Here is a 19,634-nt window from a genome sequence, read left to right on the forward strand (position 1 = left end):
TCTTTCTTTTCCTGCTTTTCGTTTTGCCTATTCTGTTTCTATTTCTATTCTTTTTCTTTCTTTATTTCAATTCTTTTTCTTTCTTTATTTCATTAAACCATTATATATATAATAACTTAATAATTATCCATTATAAAAATCTATTTAATAACAAATATTCTTTTAACATTTGTATCTATTATAATATCACACTTGTCTTTCACTAATCTATTTATTATATAATATATTATTTAATAATATAATTATATAATAAGTAAATATACATGTATTTTACAAATGTATGTATATTAGTACCACACATGTCACTAACATACCATACATTTGTCAACTTTTTATTTATTTATCATATAATATTAATTTAATAATAATAAATACATTAATATTTACTTAAATAATAAGCAAATACATATATGTATTACAAATGTGTGTATTATATTTATTATACTTGTATTTTATTGGCACTCTTTTTGGTTTATTTACTTATTTAGTCCTTTTAATTTTCTTTATTCTATAATTAAACTTTCACATTTCATTCAATTTAATCCTTTTATCCAATTATTCTTAATTAAATTAAATTCACTTAATTAAACTCTAATTAACCACTATTTTACTTCGTAAATATTTTTAAATACATATTTACAAATCCACTTTTCAGAAATAAAGACCCGAAAATACACTTTTTCGACATCGGTAAAATTCAGGTCATTACAGATCTTTAAATCAAAATAGTCAGCAGGATTACCAGACCATACCTCTTGTGGAGTCTTTTTCTCAATAATAACGAATGGAGATCGGTTGATCAAAAAATATACAGTAGAGGCTTCTTCGGCCCAAAACGACTTTGGTAAGTTAGCATTCGACAACATACATTGAACTTTCTCTATGATCATTCTGTTCATTCATTCTTCAACATTGTTTTATTGTGGAGTAAGACGAACTGTCAAGTGTCTCACGATCCCTTCTGACTTGCATAATTCGTTAAACTCATCAGAACAGAACTCTAAATCACTGTTTGTGCAGAGGTGTTTTATTTGTTTTCCCTTTTGTTTTTTAATCATAGTTTTCCAAGACTTAAATGTAGAAAATACATCGCTTTTCTACTTCAAGAAAAACGCCCAAACTTTTCTAAAAAAAATAATCAATAAAAGTTAGCATATAATTAGCTCCACTTCTCGAAGGCACTTTAGATGGCCCCCACAAATCAAAATGAATATACTCCAACGTTCCTTTTGTGTTATGAATTCCTCTGGTGAATCGAACTCTCTTTTGCTTCCCAAAAATGCAGTGCTCACAGAACTTTAGTTTGCAAACTCCTTACCTTAAACGCATATGCCAAAGTTTAGTAATATCATCATTTGACAAGGAAGAGGAAGCGACAGCTGCATCACCAGTAATAGTAGAACTCTACAAAACATATAACTTGACAGTATTTCTCTGCACTTTCATCACAATAAGGAAACCTTTTGAAATCTTCAAAACCTCACTTTCAACTGTGTATTTATACCCTTTTGAATCAAGAGTACTCAACGAAATTAAATTTCTCTTCAATTCTGGAACATGTCACACAACACTAAGGGTACGTTTGGTTCACTGTAATGGAATAGGGCTGTAATGGAATAGAGCTGTAATAAGTAATTCAACTGTTTGGTTGAATGGAATGGAATAGAACTGTAATAGTATTCTTGTGTTTGGTTGAATAGAATGATGTTGTAATAGAATAAGAAAAAAAACTAAAATGACCAGAATACCCTTAGCAGAATTTTTTTATAGGTAGATGATTATTGTTATTGTTATTAAATTTTAATAAGATTATTATTAAAAATAATTTAATAAAAATAATAAATAATTTAACCATATTTTAACATAATTATTATTAAATATAATTTAATAAAATTATTAATAAAATTATTATTATATGAATTAAAAAATCGTAATATATAATACTATAAAAATAATATATAATCTACTTTATTATTTTTAAACTGCACTACATATTTAATGTGCTAAAATGTCATTATTGAAACAAATAATTTAATTATTCTACAATATAAAAAATATTAGAAATATACATATATTATATGAAACTTTTTAATTTACCTTTTAAAAATTCGATCTTTAATTTACCTTTAATTCGATCTTTAAAAGTTGATTGTTGACCAATTTCTATATCTACCAAGATTATATTATTTTTGTCTAAATTTTATAATAACATTATATTTATAAAAATATAATTATTGTTTTTTTATTGTATATAAAAATAAAACTATTATAAGTAATAGAAAAAGAGTTATTAAGTTATTATTATAAAAGTTAAATACATCCATTTTCTTTTTCCTTCCAAAAAAAAAAAAGTGATGGTGTCATTGCCTTTTTGTCAAGTTTACGAGGAATTTTTCACATTATATGAATCACTACTATTTATGATGTTCTTTTTATAGAGTGAATAAAAATTTTCTTTATTGAAATCTTGTTGTCATTCACGTGCTTTCCTACATTACATTGCATTACATTATAAAGTGAGGAAAAAATTCAACACTCCTTAGATATATCTCTTGGATTGGGGAAAAAATTGGAAATACATCTCCATAAAAAATTAGTCTCTCAGCCTTACCAATAGCCTGTTAAATTTAGTCGTGATTGGATGAGTAGATATCCATCCAACTGCAGTAGGTCTGGACTAATATCATCACCTGATCATGATAGTAAAAAGGAATCGAGCCTATTAAAAATTTGAAAATAATTATTTAACAAAGTGGCAAACATCTAGAATAAATAAATGAATTTAAATAACTAAGATGCATCATCAAACTGCAGGTCAAAACCTACAGCTAAAAATGCCAAAAAATATAACACAAACAACATTTTGCAGGAGACCAAAAAAGATACATGACAAATGCACTTAAATGGGGCATGCATACCCATGTTACGCCAGTGCATGAAAACTTACCTAAACAATGCCCAGAACATCAATAAGCCTACACCTTGCAAAGGAAACAACAAATGCAAAGAAATATTATAGCACTACAATTGAATTTTCTCCACCAATGAAGATGGTTATTTCAAGCAAACAAATGGCTCTGAGTTTTAATTGATTTGTGCATTCATGAAGCTAAGAAGAAGAGCACATATGAATTTCTCGATGGACATCTCCCCTCCAAAGAGATCACAATGAGTTACATATCAAGAAACTACCATTATAGATAAATGCCAGTACAGAGATCATAAGCAACCTCTAACCCCCAATAATACTCAAAATGAAATATTTTATATCAAATGTATGCCTTACTAGCTTTGCTAGTGAGGAATTGAATAAATATATAATCTTGGGAAAAAAAAAAGTAGTTTGAAAAAGAGACTCTCGCTAGATTACTTTTGCAGTAAAACCTGTTTTAGCATTTACTAAATCCAATCGGAGATTTTCATAATATTTATACCGAATTAATACGCATAGAAATGAGCTCCTTAAGATTACAAAATTTATGTTAGAGAAAGTGAATAAACCGACAGCTGGCTTTGTCAATACTGTATGAACATAGAACTCATAAGATGATGACTGTTTAGAGCTAATAAAAATTGGAAGACTTTGAACTTTTGTTTTTATTAAAACATGGTATTATACTTGTGCTGGAAAGGCTACACTCTGGCATTTGGCAACCCCTTCATTTGTCTTTTTTTTTTATACCTCATAATAATAATCTACTTAGAATTCAGATTGACTTTGCATCACTAGTTTTAGGCATCGTTTACCCTATATCAAATCAACAAATTAAGCTATTACTACCATTTTCAAGGAACCAGCTTAACTAATCTCAAAGGTTCTAACAAACTCAATTTACAAAAGCTAAAAATAACAAGTATAGCTTAAATTAAGTTGTCCTATTATTTTCCAATTTGATAACTGTAAAAACATGATTTCTGCTAAGAGTAAGCAACAGACAGTATAGAAAATAAAGAAAAGAGTCGGTTGTAAAGTAATCATTTATGTTGAAAGATCAAAAACAGATAATCCAGAAATAGACAAGAATGAAGGGACGTGCCTGGGCTTGGAAATGTCGGTTTTATTACAGATTTAATATGCATAGAAATGAGCTACTTAAGACTGCAAAATTTAGGTTAGAGAAAATGAATAAACCGACAGCTGACTTTGTCAATACAAAATAAACTCAATTTCATTTGTTTAATTTTTTTTCCAATAACACTAATTTGAAATTAAATTAATAAGATGACATAATAAACAATCTTTCTAAAAAAAGTGTTATATAGATCTACTTATCAGTAATCATGCAGCAAATGGCTATCAAATCAAAGCTTGTTATTTTGTTTTTCTGTATATAAACAAATTAAGCATGCTTCCACATTTTCATTTTGTTCCCATAGATTTTTTTGGCTAGGTAGATAAAAGAAATAGCTTTTCTTTCTTTTTGGCCTAGGGATAATGAAACAAGTTATGGAGTCTTAGAATTAAACCGAGGGGTAAAATGTCTAAATATAAAAGAAACTGGAAATTAAACAAAAGAGTACTTTTAGTACTATATGAGTGAACTATTACTAAGATGCATAACAAAATCAATGTGAAATCTAATATAAAAGTTTATGCAAAATATATTTTTAATTTTATTCATGCTACTTGAGTCCATAACTAGTATCTATATTTTCTTTTTCTCTTTTATCACCTAAGGTTTTTGTTTTTTATCTATGGATTTTCTGTAACCAAGATCCATGGTTATTTAAGAGAAGATTATATGAAAGGTTATATAGTCCACCAACAACAACAATAAGTTTTGGAAGAGAATATGTCTAAATTGACTTGTGCATCTGGTGAAGCCAGTGTTTCTTCAGCTGCTGGTGGAACCAACTATTCTCAAAAATACTTTAGTAACCCACCAGCTCAAGATCAACCAGTTAAGAGAAAGAGGAACCAACCAGGCAATCTAGGTTTGTTTGGGTTCAAACTTCACAACCCTTATCTTAAAACACTGTTACTTTTATTACTTTTATTTTTTTATTTGTTTTCTTAACTAAGACTTTTGTTTTGAATCAGACCCAGATGCAGAAGTGATAGCTTTGTCACCTAAAACACTAATGACTACAAATAGATTTGTGTGTGAGATCTGCAACAAAAGGGTTTCAAAGAGACCAGAACCTTCAGCTTCAAATTAAGCTATTACTACCAAAATCAAAAAATCAACAAAAATGAAAATAACAAGGAACCAGCTTAACTAATCTCAAAGGTTCTAACAAACCCAATTTACAAAAGCTGCAAAACATGATTTCTGCTAAGAGTAAGCAACAGACAATATAGAAAACAAAGAAAAGAGCCGGTTGTAAAGTAATCATTTATGTTGAAAGATCAAAAACAGATAATCCAGAAATGGACAAGAATGAAGGGACGTGCTTGGGCTTGAAAACGCCGATTTTTTATCGGTTTTAGCGAGAACGTCGAGATACTCTGCTTCTTCAAGGCTCTGCCATTGTTTCTTTCGATGAATCAGTAAGAAACACACCCGTTTAACCATAAAACAAAAATGAAAAGGCAAAAGACAAAGTTCAAGTTAAGATGATGAAGGAAGATGATGTGAAGGAAGCAGAAGCAAAAATGTTTACCTGACCTTGGATGAAGGGGAGGAATGCCGGAGTCGAAGAGTACGTGAAATGGTTGCCGATTGAGAGTGTTTTTGAGGTGAAATTTTGGTAAGGGTAAAAGAGGGTTATTCAAGCAATGAATAGCTAAACGGTAAAGAGGGAAGGGAATAGAAATCCCCAAAAATCTCTACTTAAGCCCAAAATGGAATAGACCCATAATAGGGTATTACATTGAACCAAACGTCGGTTTATTTGGGCCTGCAGAATAGGCTTGTAATAGGCACGTAATGGCATAGCAATTACCTTCAACTAAACATGCTGTAAATGTTCTGACAACTTCGTTAAACATCTTAACTTTAATAGTTCCAACACCTGCAGTTTTACACGAAGCATTATTTCCCATCAAAACAAAACATTCAGACACTGTTTCGTAAGTTGTAAACCAATTCCGACTGGGATTCATGTGGAAGGTGCAACTCGAATCAAAGATCTACTCCTCGCTCACTTTAGAATTGTTGATAGAAATAACTAGAAGTTTACCATCGTTGTAGTCTTCTACAACATTAGCTTCATCGGATTTTTCTGGTTGTTTTCCCTTTTGATTCACAGCCTCCCTTTTGATCTTGTTCTACAGCTTATAGCACTCAAATTTAATGTGCCCTTTTTTCCTACAAAAGTTACAAGTTTTACCTCTATTTGAAGACTTTGATCTACCTTTAGATTTACCGCGAGGATTTTATTCTTGTGTCCTTCTACGATCATCATCAACATTTCGATTTTTAAGTTTAACCACAAGATGCTTTATCTTATCATACGAGGTTAAAGAATCATAAACCTCATCAACTGTAAGAGACTCACGGCTATATATAATTGTGTCTCTAAAGGTTGAATAAGACGGGGGCAACAAACAAAGTAGAATCAACCCTAGATCTTCCTTATCATACTGAAGCTCCATGGCCTCCAAGTTTGAGAGAATTTCTTTAAACACTGTTAAGTATTTGTGCACAGACGGACCTTTCTCCAAATAATGAGCATAAAGATGCTACTTTATATGCAACTTGTTGGTTAGAGTTTTCAACATATAGATTTGTTCCAACCTCTTCCATAATGCAACGACGGTCTTCTCCTTCATCACATCTTGCAAAATTTCGTTAGACAAATGCAGATGTAATTGTGTTAACACCTTTCGATCCTTACACTTCTTCTTTTTATCTATTAATGTCGAAGACATCTTATCTATCCCTAGCAGGGCATCCTCCAAATCTATATGCGCAAGAACTGCTTACCTCTTAATTTCCCACAACGCAAATCTGGTGTTGCAATCTAACAGCAAAATTTCATACTTCAAAGACGTTATTACCGTGATTGAGATGAACAACCCGAAAGCTCTGATACCAATTTGTAAAAAATAGAATGTTGGTATTGACAATATATCCTAAAGAAAAGAGAAATAAAAATAAAGAACACATAGATTTTTACGTAGAAATCCTTTCGGGAAAAAAACTACGGGCAGAGGAGAAGAAAATTCAGTATGTCGAATTCGAATGATTACAAGAGGAGTAGACTAGGTCTATTTATAGGTTTGTAAATCCATATTCTAATAGGAGTGTAGTAAGATTGAAACACCTTATTCTAATCAATATCAAATAGATGGAGTTTAATAAGCTTTAAAAAACCTTATTCTAAAATAAAATAAAAGAAGTGTAGTTCTATATAAATTTTACTTTTATTTTATTTTACCACTGTATTTTATTTAAATAAGGATTCGAGTCACTTAATTCTAACAGTGTCATATTTTGTATAAGAATTTTCAATCCATCAGGTAATATATATGATATGATGTATGTAAGGTTTTTTTTAAAAAAAAAACTCATGTGATACATGAGTTTATATATGTGTGTATATATATATATATGATGTGATTAGATGTGCTTATAAGTCAAGTTGGGCATGAACACGATATTAACGTACTTTATGTTTGTTTAAACTTGAATGGACTCAAAATATTACTCTTAGAAATTTTCCCTAGTCTATTCATATTTACAAATGGTTAATCCGAGTCCGTTTTAGGCTTGTTCATATTTTTAAAAAAAAATTAAAATATTTATATTATTTTTAATTAATATTTAATTATTTTTTCATTTATTAAATTTTTATATATAGATATCTTAAAAGTTATAGAAATGAAATAGACAATAAAAAATTATTAAATTTATTTTAAAAATATGGAAATTAAATAGAAAAAACGACTATTATAAATTATATTGTTTAGAAATCTTGTTTGCTTTATTTTTAAGTTTGAGCATTGTAAATTAAGGGAGTAAACGGTAATCGTAATATGAAAAGTGCAAGCATCATAAAATGTAATCTTTGATTTGTCTATGGTATATATAATAAACTAATAATGTAATTTACATTTAATAATTAGACATAAATTGTATTGTTAAAATAGGAATTTATTTTGATGAATTTTTTTAAAACCCAATGGTATTTTTTTTCTTTTCTTTTTTTTGAGTAACCGTCCGTTTTGATTCATAATAGGCTTGGAAGACCAAAATAAAAGAACACAAAAAATCCAAAGCAAAGCCTGTAATGTTTCAACAGAACAGAAAAAGAAAACAAAACCCAACGTAATCCAAAAATACCTTCCAGTCCCTTCGGTTGCCAGCTATTACAAAACGGCCAAATCCTCCAAAATCTGGTGATCTGAACAACCAGACAAGAAGGGGAGTTGAGTTTTACTTATGGCGTGTCAAAATTCTCAACCCGGAATTTTAAAGAGCAGAAGAAAAGGCTATGGTGGTCAATTGAAACGTTGGTCAGAATCTGCCATTTCCAAAGCTGTTACTGGAGCGTCTTCAACCCAGAAAAAGTCTTCAAATCTTTTCAACCCTTCGACTGCCATTGCATGCGCCGCAGAGTTCCAGTCTCTTGCAACAAATTCGAATATGCATGAGGAAAAATTCCTTGCTAGAGCCTTCGCATCCCAGGTAAGGGGTCTAATCTCCGAATAATCTTCTTTTGACGATTGGAGATTTTGAATAACTAGTCTAGAATCACTTTCCAGAATAACGTTCGAAAAGCCCATCTCCGGCGCAAACTGTAGTCCGTGAAGGACAACCGTCGCTTCATCCAACACCACCGATCTAACCAGGTTATGAGTTTTAAACCCTGAGCCCATAATGAGCCATTCATCATTTCTTATAATAAAACCTGATGCTGCATGTTGTCTTGCTGCAGAGAAGCCTGTATCAACATTAATTTTGACCCAATTCGGAAGAGGGGGCACCCATTTATTCAAATCTCTTGGTCTGGGATGCTGTAAAATTGACGATATCCCCCGAAACTCCCTACTGAAGCCCCTGATAAAGGTAACCACTTCTTCTATGCTTTGCATCTTTTGTTCATGAACGAATTTGTTGCGAGAAAACCAAAGTGCCCAAATTGTAATTGCAATTTCATCTTTCCTGTCACTGGCTGAATTTTCAAAGAGCCAGTTTAACCAATCGGTAAAACACAAAACTGCTACTGAATTCGACCACAGATAATTTATTTTTAACCAAACTTCCAAAGCAAAAGAGCAATCACGAACAACATGGGTAGAAGATTCACTGCAATCCTAACAACGCGGACATCTATTATCTGTCATTATTCTTCTAAAATGTAAATTCTGAAATGTGGGAATATAATTTTTCGCAAATTTCCATACTAAAATGCGAATTTTTTATGGACATGCTAAACTCCAAATTTGCTTGAAAGTATATTTCTCTGCTGAACTCAAATTTAGAAGGCTCAATGAGAATTTTATATTCGTTTTTTACTAAATAGACGCTCGATTTTTCACTGGACCATACTACGTTATCAGATTGATTAGTAATAGGTAGAGGAATACTCACAATTAAATTTCCTTCTTCTTCCATGAATGTTGAGTAGATTAATTCGCGGTTCCATCTATTTGGATTATGCAGAATCAGATCACTGACACACTCCATGCCTGCTACCCTATTCGTTGTAATTAGGATTCTGTTTTTTCCTGGTAACCAATAGTCCTGCCAGATTGATACAGAACTCCCCGACCTTATCCTCCATCTCAGCCCAGATTTTAAAAAACCTTTAGCGCCCGAAATGCTTCTCCACAAAAGTGATGGATTTGCGCTCAAAGAGGCCTCCAGAAAATTCGACCCGTTGCAATATTTCGCACAGATCAACTGTGCTGTTAATGATCCAGGATTTTCCAGTAATCTCCAACCTTGTTTTGCTAATAAAGCAATATTGAATTTGGATAAGTCACGGAACCCCATCCCACCTTCTTCTTTTGGAACAGATAGAGCTTTCCAAGAACACCAATGCAAACCATTCCTCCCTGCTTTCTTCTGTCACCAAAATCTAGCAATAACGACTTCTAAATCCTTGCAAAAAGACGTCGGAAGTAGGAAACAAGCCATTGCATACATAGGGATGGCTTGCAAAACAACTTTGATTAACACTTCCCTCCCACCCACCGAAAGCATTATCGAACTCCAGCTAGAAACCCTTTTAATCAACTTTCCTTTTATCTCCCTAAAAGCCTCATTTTTGTTTCACCCTACAATTGAAGGAAGGCCAAGATATTTTTCTGGGTTGATACTTGAGTTGACCTCCAAGATTTGACAAACCCTTTCTTTACTATTCTGCTTAACATTAGAGTTGAAAAACACTCCAGATTTATCAAAGTTTATTAATTGACCCGAACTATGAACATAAATCTCCAAATTATCTTTAAGCGCCCTAGCCCTATCAGATGTTGCGTCTTCGAAAATAAGACTATCATCTGCAAAAAATAAGTGAGTGATAAGAGGAGCATCTCCGTTAATTCGTATACCCTTAAGATCACCACTTGTAGCAGCCATTCGGAGGAGAGTCGATAATCCTTCCTTGCAAATGAGGAATAAATAAGGACTCTGTGGGTTCCCTTGTTGAAGTCCCCGTGAAGGAAAAAATAAATTGCCCATTCATAGCCACTAAGAGACCGATTCCACACATATCATAATTTTGCGAACCCATCAATCTGAAAAACTCATTTTTCGAAGTGTAACATTGATGAAAGATCACTCCACTCTGTCTTTACTCATATCGAGTTTTAAAGCAAAAGATCCCTCTCTCCCTATCCATTTCTTCTTCATAGAATGCAGAACTTCATAAGCAGCTAGTACATTCAGTGATAAGCCTCCTTGGGACAAAAGCGCTTTGTGCCCCGTCTATACAATAATGAAGAACCTTTTGGAATCGATTCATTAGCATATTTGAAATAATTTTATAGAGAATATTACGAAGGCTAATTGGCTTAAATTGAGCCATAAGACGAGGGCAACTAACCTTAGGAATGAAGACAATTCTTGTTCGGTTTATGTCAGCAATATTGTGAATCCCATTCAATGTCTCGATACAGAAATCCGCCACCTCTTTGCCCATAATATGTCAAAACCTTTGGTAAAAAACCGCATCTAATCCATCCTCTCCAGAAGCCTTTAGAGGATTCATAGATTTTAAAGCCAAACACACCTCCTCGTAAGAAAATTCTCTCTCAACGTCCTCATTCATTGGTTGAGATATGCATAACTCAACTCCTTCCAAAATAAAATTCTGGATTCCCAATTCCATTTGAGGTGAACAGGGAATCAAAATAATGTGTGGCCTACGACAACAACTCCACATTACTTTCATAATTATTTCCATCAACATCTGTAAGATTCTCCATTTTGTTCCACTGTCTTCTCTCTATTGCAGTTTTGTGGAAAAAATTTGTGTTTCGGTCCCTATTTTTCATCCAGTTTGCTCTTACTCATTGTTCCCAATAGAGCTCCTCCTGACCTGCCTCCAAATTTAGGGCTAATTTAATATCCACAATGTCACCCAAAACCTCATTAGTTGGATGGGATTCATTCAGCTTTATTAATTTTTTTTTCGAGATCCTTTTTTGTCAAGGCCCTCTTCTTTTTTTTATTTGCTTGAACCATGTATCAGGGCCCACTCCCATCGCCTTCAATCTGCTTGGAACATCACCTGAGCTTTCGGCCTAAAGTTTCATAACCTCTGATTCACACGATTCTTCCAAAAGCCAAACTACCTCGAATCTAAAATGCCACTGATTAGCTTCATGGTGATGTTGGAAACAGAGGTTTTAGGACCATAATTTCAATAAGTAAGTCAATAAATATTATCTATTTAATATTTACAAATTAAAAATAGTGGTATATTAAAACATGATTTAATTGATTTTATTGAATTAGTAATTAGTTAAAGATAACTGATTTGTCCCAAAAGTTAAGTGATTTTGAAAAATGAGATATCGGGGTTTTTGTTTCTATAAATCGAGTTTGTAAATATTTTTATTAAATATTTATGGAGTTATTATATTAGTATGTGAATGTTCGTTTCGAGATTTTAATGTTTGGTTAGTTAATTAATGAAAAAAAGACTAAATCATAAAAGACGTAAAACTTGATTATTATTGAATTTTATTAATTCAAAGGCTTAATTAGGAATTATATAAAGTTTTAAGTGGAAATTTACCACATTTTAGTAACAGTGGACGGTAGAATTTGAATTATGGCTTTGTTTTATTAATTATTGAAGTAAAAAATAAAACAAATAAAAAAATAAAGATCATCTTCCCATTTTTATTTCTTTCATGGCCGAACCTTAAAAAAAAACACCGAACCATTTTGAAGTTTCAACAATCGGCATATGCATGGTAAGTCATTTAAGGTCGGTTTTCGTAATTTTTATATTTTTGAGATCGTTAAAATTAGATTTAGCTAACTTGCATCTTCATTTTCAAAACTGTTAAAGATTTTAAAACTGCCATTGATGAATTTTAGATGTTTTTGATAGGAGATGATAGATTTTAAAGCTTGATGTTGAAATAGAACTATTTTGTAAAGTGATTTTGTATAGTTTTTAAGCTTAAGGCATGATTTTCTTGTAAATTTCAATATTATAGGGCTGAGTATGGATGTTTAAGAATTTGGTTATATGTGTTTATGGGTTAATTGTGAAAATAAGCTTGCTTTGATATTAAGGACTAAATTGAATAAAAAGTAAAAGTTGAGGGTAATTGTGAAAAATGTCAATAAAGAAATTATATGCATAAAATGAATTATTATTATGTATTTGGGCTGATATTTGAAATAAATTATTGCTTATTTCAGGAGTCGGTAGACTAATCGTGGAAAAGAGAAATTTTCTTATTCTAACATTGCAATTTTTGTTGTTTTGCGTTGATAAGTTCAAAAGGTATATTTGTGTTAAATTGTTACGTATTTAAAATTATAATTGTAAATATACATTGTCGAAACCTTTTTGGAAACTCAAATTTTTATTTTAAAAACAAAGACAGAATCGCCACCAATTCTTTTTATTAGATGTGATTAGATCACTTCGAAACTTGGTCATTTTAATAAAAGGGGTAGATTTACTAAAATGATGATTTTTAGTCTATAGAATCCAGGAAATGAGTTCAGGAGTCGGTTATGTATGAGGAAGGATTAGCACTCTCATAACGCTCAAAATTGATACCTAGTTGATTACTTGATGTCTTAGCGTCGAAAATTAAGGATTCGAAGAGAATTTAAAATACAATCCCTTCTTACATGATGTTATTTGAAGGCATTGAAAATATCACTATCTAAATTAAATTTTATGAAGGAGATTTTCTTATTTTGGGTCAATCAAGATGAAAAGTCATGTCCTGTAAGTTGGGGCATAAGATCTCAAATTCCTGAAAATAAGAACGTTCATCGTTTAATTAATACCTAAATCCTATATGTTTTCAATTTTAAAAGAATGTTCGATTATTTTGGTTTAAGGAGAAAATCGTACCCCCCGTAAAGCATCACTTCTCGGATCTCTAAATAATAACATTGCCCCAATTTTAATTGTTTCTTATGCGTTTGTGCAAAAAAATGGATGAATGTATGTAACAATATTTATAATATACGATGATGGCAAAATTATGATATTAACAAAATAACAACATAAATAATTATATAAAATGGCAATACTATAATGAATATAATAATAAGAAATAAATAATTATTCAATTAATAATACTATATAATAATGATAATAATAGTGAAATAATATAAAAAAGGTATGATGATAATATCATTATATCCAAAATAAAATAGTATTAATAGTATCAACATTTAAAAATAAAGGGCCAAAATAAAATAATCGAGAAATTCGAGGGTAAAAATGTAAGTTATGCAACTTAAAGGGTAAAAATTAGAAAAACATCAAGTATAGGAACTTAATAAATAAACAGGGGACTAAATTGAAGCTATGATAAAACTTCAAGTATAAATAAATAAAAATAGTAAATAAAGGGTTAAATTAAAATACAATAAAAGTGCAGGACTAAGAGGGAAATTAAGCCAACCCTAGTACATGTGTCACTCTTCAGAGGGTCAACAGTCTGAGGACCAAAATGAAAACAAGTCAAAATTAAATGGTATAATTTTGAAAAGAAGAAAAACCAAAATTAGGACCAAATTGAAAAGTGCCTAAAGGCTAAAGGACTTGGAAAGCAATTTGACCCTTCCCTAAAAAAATGTAGATCCTAGAGGACCTGGATCGGATCATCTCCAAAACGACGCCATTTTAAGCATCTGAAAGTTAAGCTCAAAACGACATCATTTCAAAGGGCTATATAAACCCCCTAAAAAAACCATTCTGTGCCTAGTTTAAAAAAAATATTTTTCTTGTTTTTTTCTTTGAAGTCCCCCTTTCGTTTAACCATGGGGATGACGGGGCTCTGTTGTGGCCACCAGTCATCGACGACAGAGATCGTCGCCTTTGGTGGTCGGAGTTCCCTAAAATAGGCCCTTTTGACCCTATTTTCAAGTAGAATACAAATATGAGGTTTAAATCTCTAGAAATTTAGTCGAGGTTTGGTTGAAGGCAAAGAAACCTTTCGATTTCTCCCTTTTTCGACGAGGCCCTCGACGAAACCCTAGGGGTTCCGAGGCTTCTCGAGTCGAAAAAAGGGGTTCTACAACGACGCTTTAACAGGTAAAAAAAGTCTTTGTTTGTCTTCTATTTTTTTATGTTTTCTTCAAAAAAAATAAAATAAGGAACTACCTTCTTTCAAACTCTATTGTACTTTTTTTTCTTTCTATTTCATTCTCTATCTTCTTGTTACTAAGGTTTTTTTGGCTTTTATAGTCGAAATATATTACATTATATTACTATTTTTGTTTATTCTTTTTTTGTTCTGTTGTTCTCTGCTTCTGTGTTTCTGCTTTTGTTTTTTTTCTTTTTTGTAGGTATTCGTGGCGATCAATTGCGATAAGGAGTCGCGCCCCTTGCCATTTTGGTGCAATGGTGGCAGAGAAAGTGTCAAGCCTCAGATGGCACATTTGCTGACGTGGCAAGGGCAGCGATGCTGATGTTTAAGGGGGAAGCTAGGGTTTTTGTTTATGTTAAGATAGTGGGCCATTAGGCTTTAGGTTTTTTTAGGCTTTTAGGTTTTTGTATTTGGGCTTGTATTTTGTAAATGAACTTTTTTTTAAATGGACTTTTATTAAATTTTTTTGATTTATTTATTTTTTTGTTTCTAGTTTGGTTTGGGCCAAGCAAAATTGGGCCACTACATATATAATTGAAATTATGGTCGTTTATACTTCGGTATGAAAAAGTGAGATAGAAGAATAAACTGAACAAAATTGAAGATAGTATAATTCAATAAATTAATAAATTGACTTTGAATTGGATTGAAATAAGTAATGTTATGTGATAAAGTGATGATTTGATAAAAATAAGCTGAATTCATTCTATTTAAATTGGTTGTATGTAAAAAGAACTGCATTGAATAGATTTAAAAATATCAAATATTATTGGTTGATTAATAATAAATTGAGTAATGAATGCCCTATTAACTGTTTGGGTAGAGTCCAATATAGTTGGCATGCCATAGTGTCATGGACTTAGATTTTTCCCACGCAATCCGTGCGGCCTTAGGCAGTTCCTTCGCTCAAAAATGCCTAAGTCAGCCTAACTCGCAACAATTGAGGATTCAACAGAATTTTTCTAAGGCACCCACGAAGAAAACGAAAGAACGAAATGAGAACAAACTCGAAAGATGAACAAAAGCCACAGAAAAGTAAAACACTTGAGAGAAAAGTTTGAGTGAATACTCTCAAAATTCTATTAATAACTAAATAAATTACAATGAGAGGGAGAGACCTCTATTTATAGCTGAGTCTCCCCAAAATCAATGCTATAGCTCAAAGTACATCAATGGCTAAGATTAAAAGCTATCTAGATATCAAATCTCTAAGATTACAAAATCGTATCTTCTAAAGATTACATTTAATGTCTAGGATCACATATCTTTAAAAATCACCTTCCATATTTGCCAAGCTTCGGAGATGGGCTTTCAATCTCTCCACGCAACAGACCAGTCCGATTGGGCCAAATTACCTCCTTCGAATATGATGGATCGTACAAGTTCGTCATGGTCGTTATGGTTGCAGGCTCCCATGCGCAACCCATGTCAATAGGATAGGAAGAGTTCAGAGTTACATCGATTACGAGTCGATTAGGCACTGAGTGTTAATTTATTTATAGCACTAGGTGCCAGACTGGTATGTTGGTTGGATTTGTATATCCGTTCGAGTTCAAGTTGAGTTAATAGGGAAATAAATGGTAACAATGAAATCTTTGATATTTGAAATGGAAAATGACGTGAAATGGAATGTGAAATTATGAAATGAGTTGGGAACATTGTTTGATTTTGTTTAATGAATCCATAAATTTGAAAATTTGTATGAAATGTGATTCATAATTCGTATTATGAAATGAATTAGTAATTTACATTAATTGGCAATTGATATATATACATATATTTGGTATAAAGATGAATTTATATGAAATGAGATTGAAGTTTATACTATTAATATGAATTTGATTAAGAATTCAGATTATGAAATGAAAAATAATGTTTGACGTTAATTTGTAATGGGATGTATTACGGCTAAATAGGGGTATGATATGATTAAGATAGATAATTAATTAAATGATTGTTTGTTTTATGAATGATAATGTATTATGGCTAAATAGGGGTATGATATGATTAAGATAGATAATTAATTAAATGATTGTTTGTTTTATGAATGATAATGAAATGTTGAATTAAGTGAACTGAAATATTATATTATTGAATAAATATATAGTATGATAATGTTGGACTCAACTTTTTTATATGCGATTTGTCATGATAGACAAACTTTATCAATCTAAGTAACATGTAGTGTATAATTACAACCAGAGGTAAGTTATTCAATTTTAATACCTATGAACTTATTAAGCAATTGAAATAATTACTTCCTTGTTTCCTTTTTCCCTGTAGTGTCAACTTGTAGAACGTGTCAGATGGATCATCGAGAAACTCAGACTATCCTGTTATTGGTTTATTAGTCTTTCTATCGTTTAAAACTCGGTTTCGTGGCATGTATATAGGCAAATTGTTTTTGGTCAATCTTGAAAATTGATACTTTGGTTCTTGATTGTGGTTTGTGTTTTAGATGGTTATATGTTATGCACATAGGCTATTTTGGGTTGATGGTTTAAAGTTAAAATTTGAAGTTCTAATTTGATATAAAGTTGTCATGCATAAGAATGAATTTAATTATTACTATGGTATGTATATAGGGTAAATGATGATAGCAAGTGTGGTGATGGTACGCTTGATTTGGATCATGAAATGGTAATCTTGGGTAAAATGTATGGTATATGTGTTAGTTGATAGTTGTGGTGTATGCGTACATTATATTACATTGTTTCAATGATATGGTAAGTTTTGAGTATGTAGAAGGTAAATTTTACTATGATGATACATGCTTATATGTATAATTGAGTTATGTTTTGAATTTTTTTTTGTGATGGTACCAAATGGCATATTGGTTAGTATTAAGATAATGGTACCTAATTGCACACTTAGTTAGTAAATCACTGCCCATTATATCCCAAATCAATGAGCGAATAGTCATTCATAACTTCTCGAAATCTACTTGTAGAGGCCTATTTTTATCCGGCCCAAACAAACCAAATCTGAAAGAAAAAAAAACCAAAATTAATAAAAGTCCATTAAAAAAAGAAGGGTCCATTTACAAAATACAAGCCCAAACCTAAACTACCCTAACTCAATCTATTAGCCCAATTACCTAAACTACCCACAAAGCCCAACAACTTGAAGCCCAAAGCCCACTAAACCTAAACTAGCAGAAATCTTAATTTTTCCCCTAAACCTTCAGTGCCATTCCCTCGCCACTTCAGCAAGCACGCCTCCAACTATTACCCGTACCCCTTATTGCCGCCACCACCTGTAAAAAGAACAGAGACAGACAAATAAAAGAAGGAAAGAAATAGATATAAAAAAAAGAAAAAGAAAAAGTAAATATGTTGTAATATTCGGCTATAAAGCCGAAGACACCATGTAACACAAAAAAAAAGAATTCAGAAAAAGAAACAAAGTTTAAAAGGTAGTTCATTTATTGTTTCTTTATTTTTTCTTCGAAGAACACACACACATATATATATAAGTAAATAAATAAAAACAAAAGATTTAAAAAAAATTACCTATTAAGTGCCACCGTAGAACCCCTTTTCTTCGGCTCGAGAAACCTCGAAACTCCTTAGGTTTCCGTCGAGGGCCTCGTTGAAAAGGGGAGAAATCGAAAGGTTTCTCTACTTTCGGCCGAAATTTGACTAATTTTCTAGGGATTTGAACCCCAGATCTGTGTTCCATGTGAAAAGGGGAAAAAGGGATATTTTTGGGGAATTTTTGGCCACCAGAGGCGGCAGTCACCGTCCCTGATAACCAGTGGCCGCGGCGAACGTATGAAGGCTCCATGGCTGGACGAGTGGGTGGCTTGAGAGAAAAAAGAAGGAAATATTTTTTTAAAAAGGGTTTCAAATAAATTTTTTAAATATTTTTATTACTTATATAGCCCCCTAGAAACGATCGTTTTGGGGCTTGGCTTCAGACGCTCAAAACGGCGTCGTTTTCAGGCCGACTCAATGACTCGATCCGAATCCATCCAGGATCCGCGCATTTTCAAGAGGAGGGTCTCATTGTTTTTTGGTCCATCCGTGTTTTTAATCTTTTTTTTTATTTCGTCTTGTATCTTTATTTTTAGCCTTTTGATTTTAATTTCCTTACAAATCAGCCCCTTGATCCACTGCTGTCCCAATAAAGGAATGACACATGTGCTAGGGTGGGGAGAACAACATTCGGGGTTCCTATACTTTTCTATTTCATTTTAATTTAGTCTTTTATTTGCTTCTTTGTTTTTCTTTTTTCTTTTTTTGTAAATTTGCACTTTAAATTTTGTTTAAATTTCAATTTAGTCCTTTATTTATTTTATTCAATACCTTTATTTTTTTCTTTTTTTTCATTGCACTTTTAATTTTTATTATTTATATTTCTGCCCCTTAAGATTGAACAATTTGTTATTTTGTCCTTAATCATTGTTATTAATTATTATTAGCACTAATTGCCATTATTTTTTTTTACAATATTGTTATTTTTGTAATGATGTATATTTTTATGATGTCATACAACACGTTTAGACATACTCATGTATCCTATATAATGTATCATGTTCGAATAAGTCCATAGGATGTCATATTAGAAGCTATATTCATTTTCATGCGACATATATTTAGCAATTTGAGTCGAGGCGATGTTCTTTAATTAGGGGATTCGAGAAATTGTGCTCCTAACTTACGGGGTATGATTTCTGCTTGAACCGAAATAATCGAATGTCCTTTTAAAATTAAAAATGCATAAGATTTAAGTAATAATTTGACGATGAACGTTCTTCTTTTCGAGAATTTGAGATCTTGTGCCCCAGCTTAGGGGACATGACTTTCCATCTTGATTGACCCGAAATAAGAAAGCCTCCTCCATAAAATTTAATTTAGATGTCACCAAATAACATCATGTAAAAGGGGATCGCATTTTAAAATTCTCTTCGAATTCTCAAATTTTGACACTAAGACATCAAGTA

At 31.7% G+C, this 19,634-nt stretch overlaps 2 protein-coding genes and 1 long non-coding RNA gene across 3 annotated transcripts; 1 reads left to right on the forward strand and 2 right to left on the reverse strand.

Moving 5' to 3' along the window:
- Positions 1-8,170: 8,170 nt before the first annotated feature.
- LOC121212738 (uncharacterized) lies at positions 8,171-10,027 on the reverse strand. Its single transcript, XM_041086135.1, has 2 exons — positions 9,480-10,027; positions 8,171-9,060 (listed from the first exon to the last, which is right to left on the reverse strand). The coding sequence occupies exons 1-2, from the start codon at positions 9,532-9,534 to the stop codon at positions 8,387-8,389; spliced, it is 729 nt and encodes a 242-aa protein (XP_040942069.1). The 5' UTR covers positions 9,535-10,027; the 3' UTR covers positions 8,171-8,386.
- On the forward strand, positions 8,346-13,630 carry LOC121212739 (uncharacterized). The gene is made up of 4 exons (XR_005908115.1): positions 8,346-8,573; positions 8,651-8,737; positions 8,824-8,954; positions 12,774-13,630. It is a non-coding gene; the product is annotated as an uncharacterized lncRNA (long non-coding RNA).
- Positions 13,631-17,674: 4,044 nt separating this feature from the next.
- LOC107894702 (uncharacterized) lies at positions 17,675-18,510 on the reverse strand. The gene is made up of 2 exons (XM_016819955.2): positions 18,202-18,510; positions 17,675-17,945 (listed from the first exon to the last, which is right to left on the reverse strand). The coding sequence occupies exons 1-2, from the start codon at positions 18,473-18,475 to the stop codon at positions 17,917-17,919; spliced, it is 303 nt and encodes a 100-aa protein (XP_016675444.1). The 5' UTR covers positions 18,476-18,510; the 3' UTR covers positions 17,675-17,916.
- Positions 18,511-19,634: the final 1,124 nt, after the last annotated feature.

The sequence above is a fragment of the Gossypium hirsutum genome, chromosome A13 (genome assembly GCF_007990345.1).
Source record: "Gossypium hirsutum isolate 1008001.06 chromosome A13, Gossypium_hirsutum_v2.1, whole genome shotgun sequence".
Taxonomy (NCBI): Eukaryota; Viridiplantae; Streptophyta; class Magnoliopsida; order Malvales; family Malvaceae; genus Gossypium; species Gossypium hirsutum.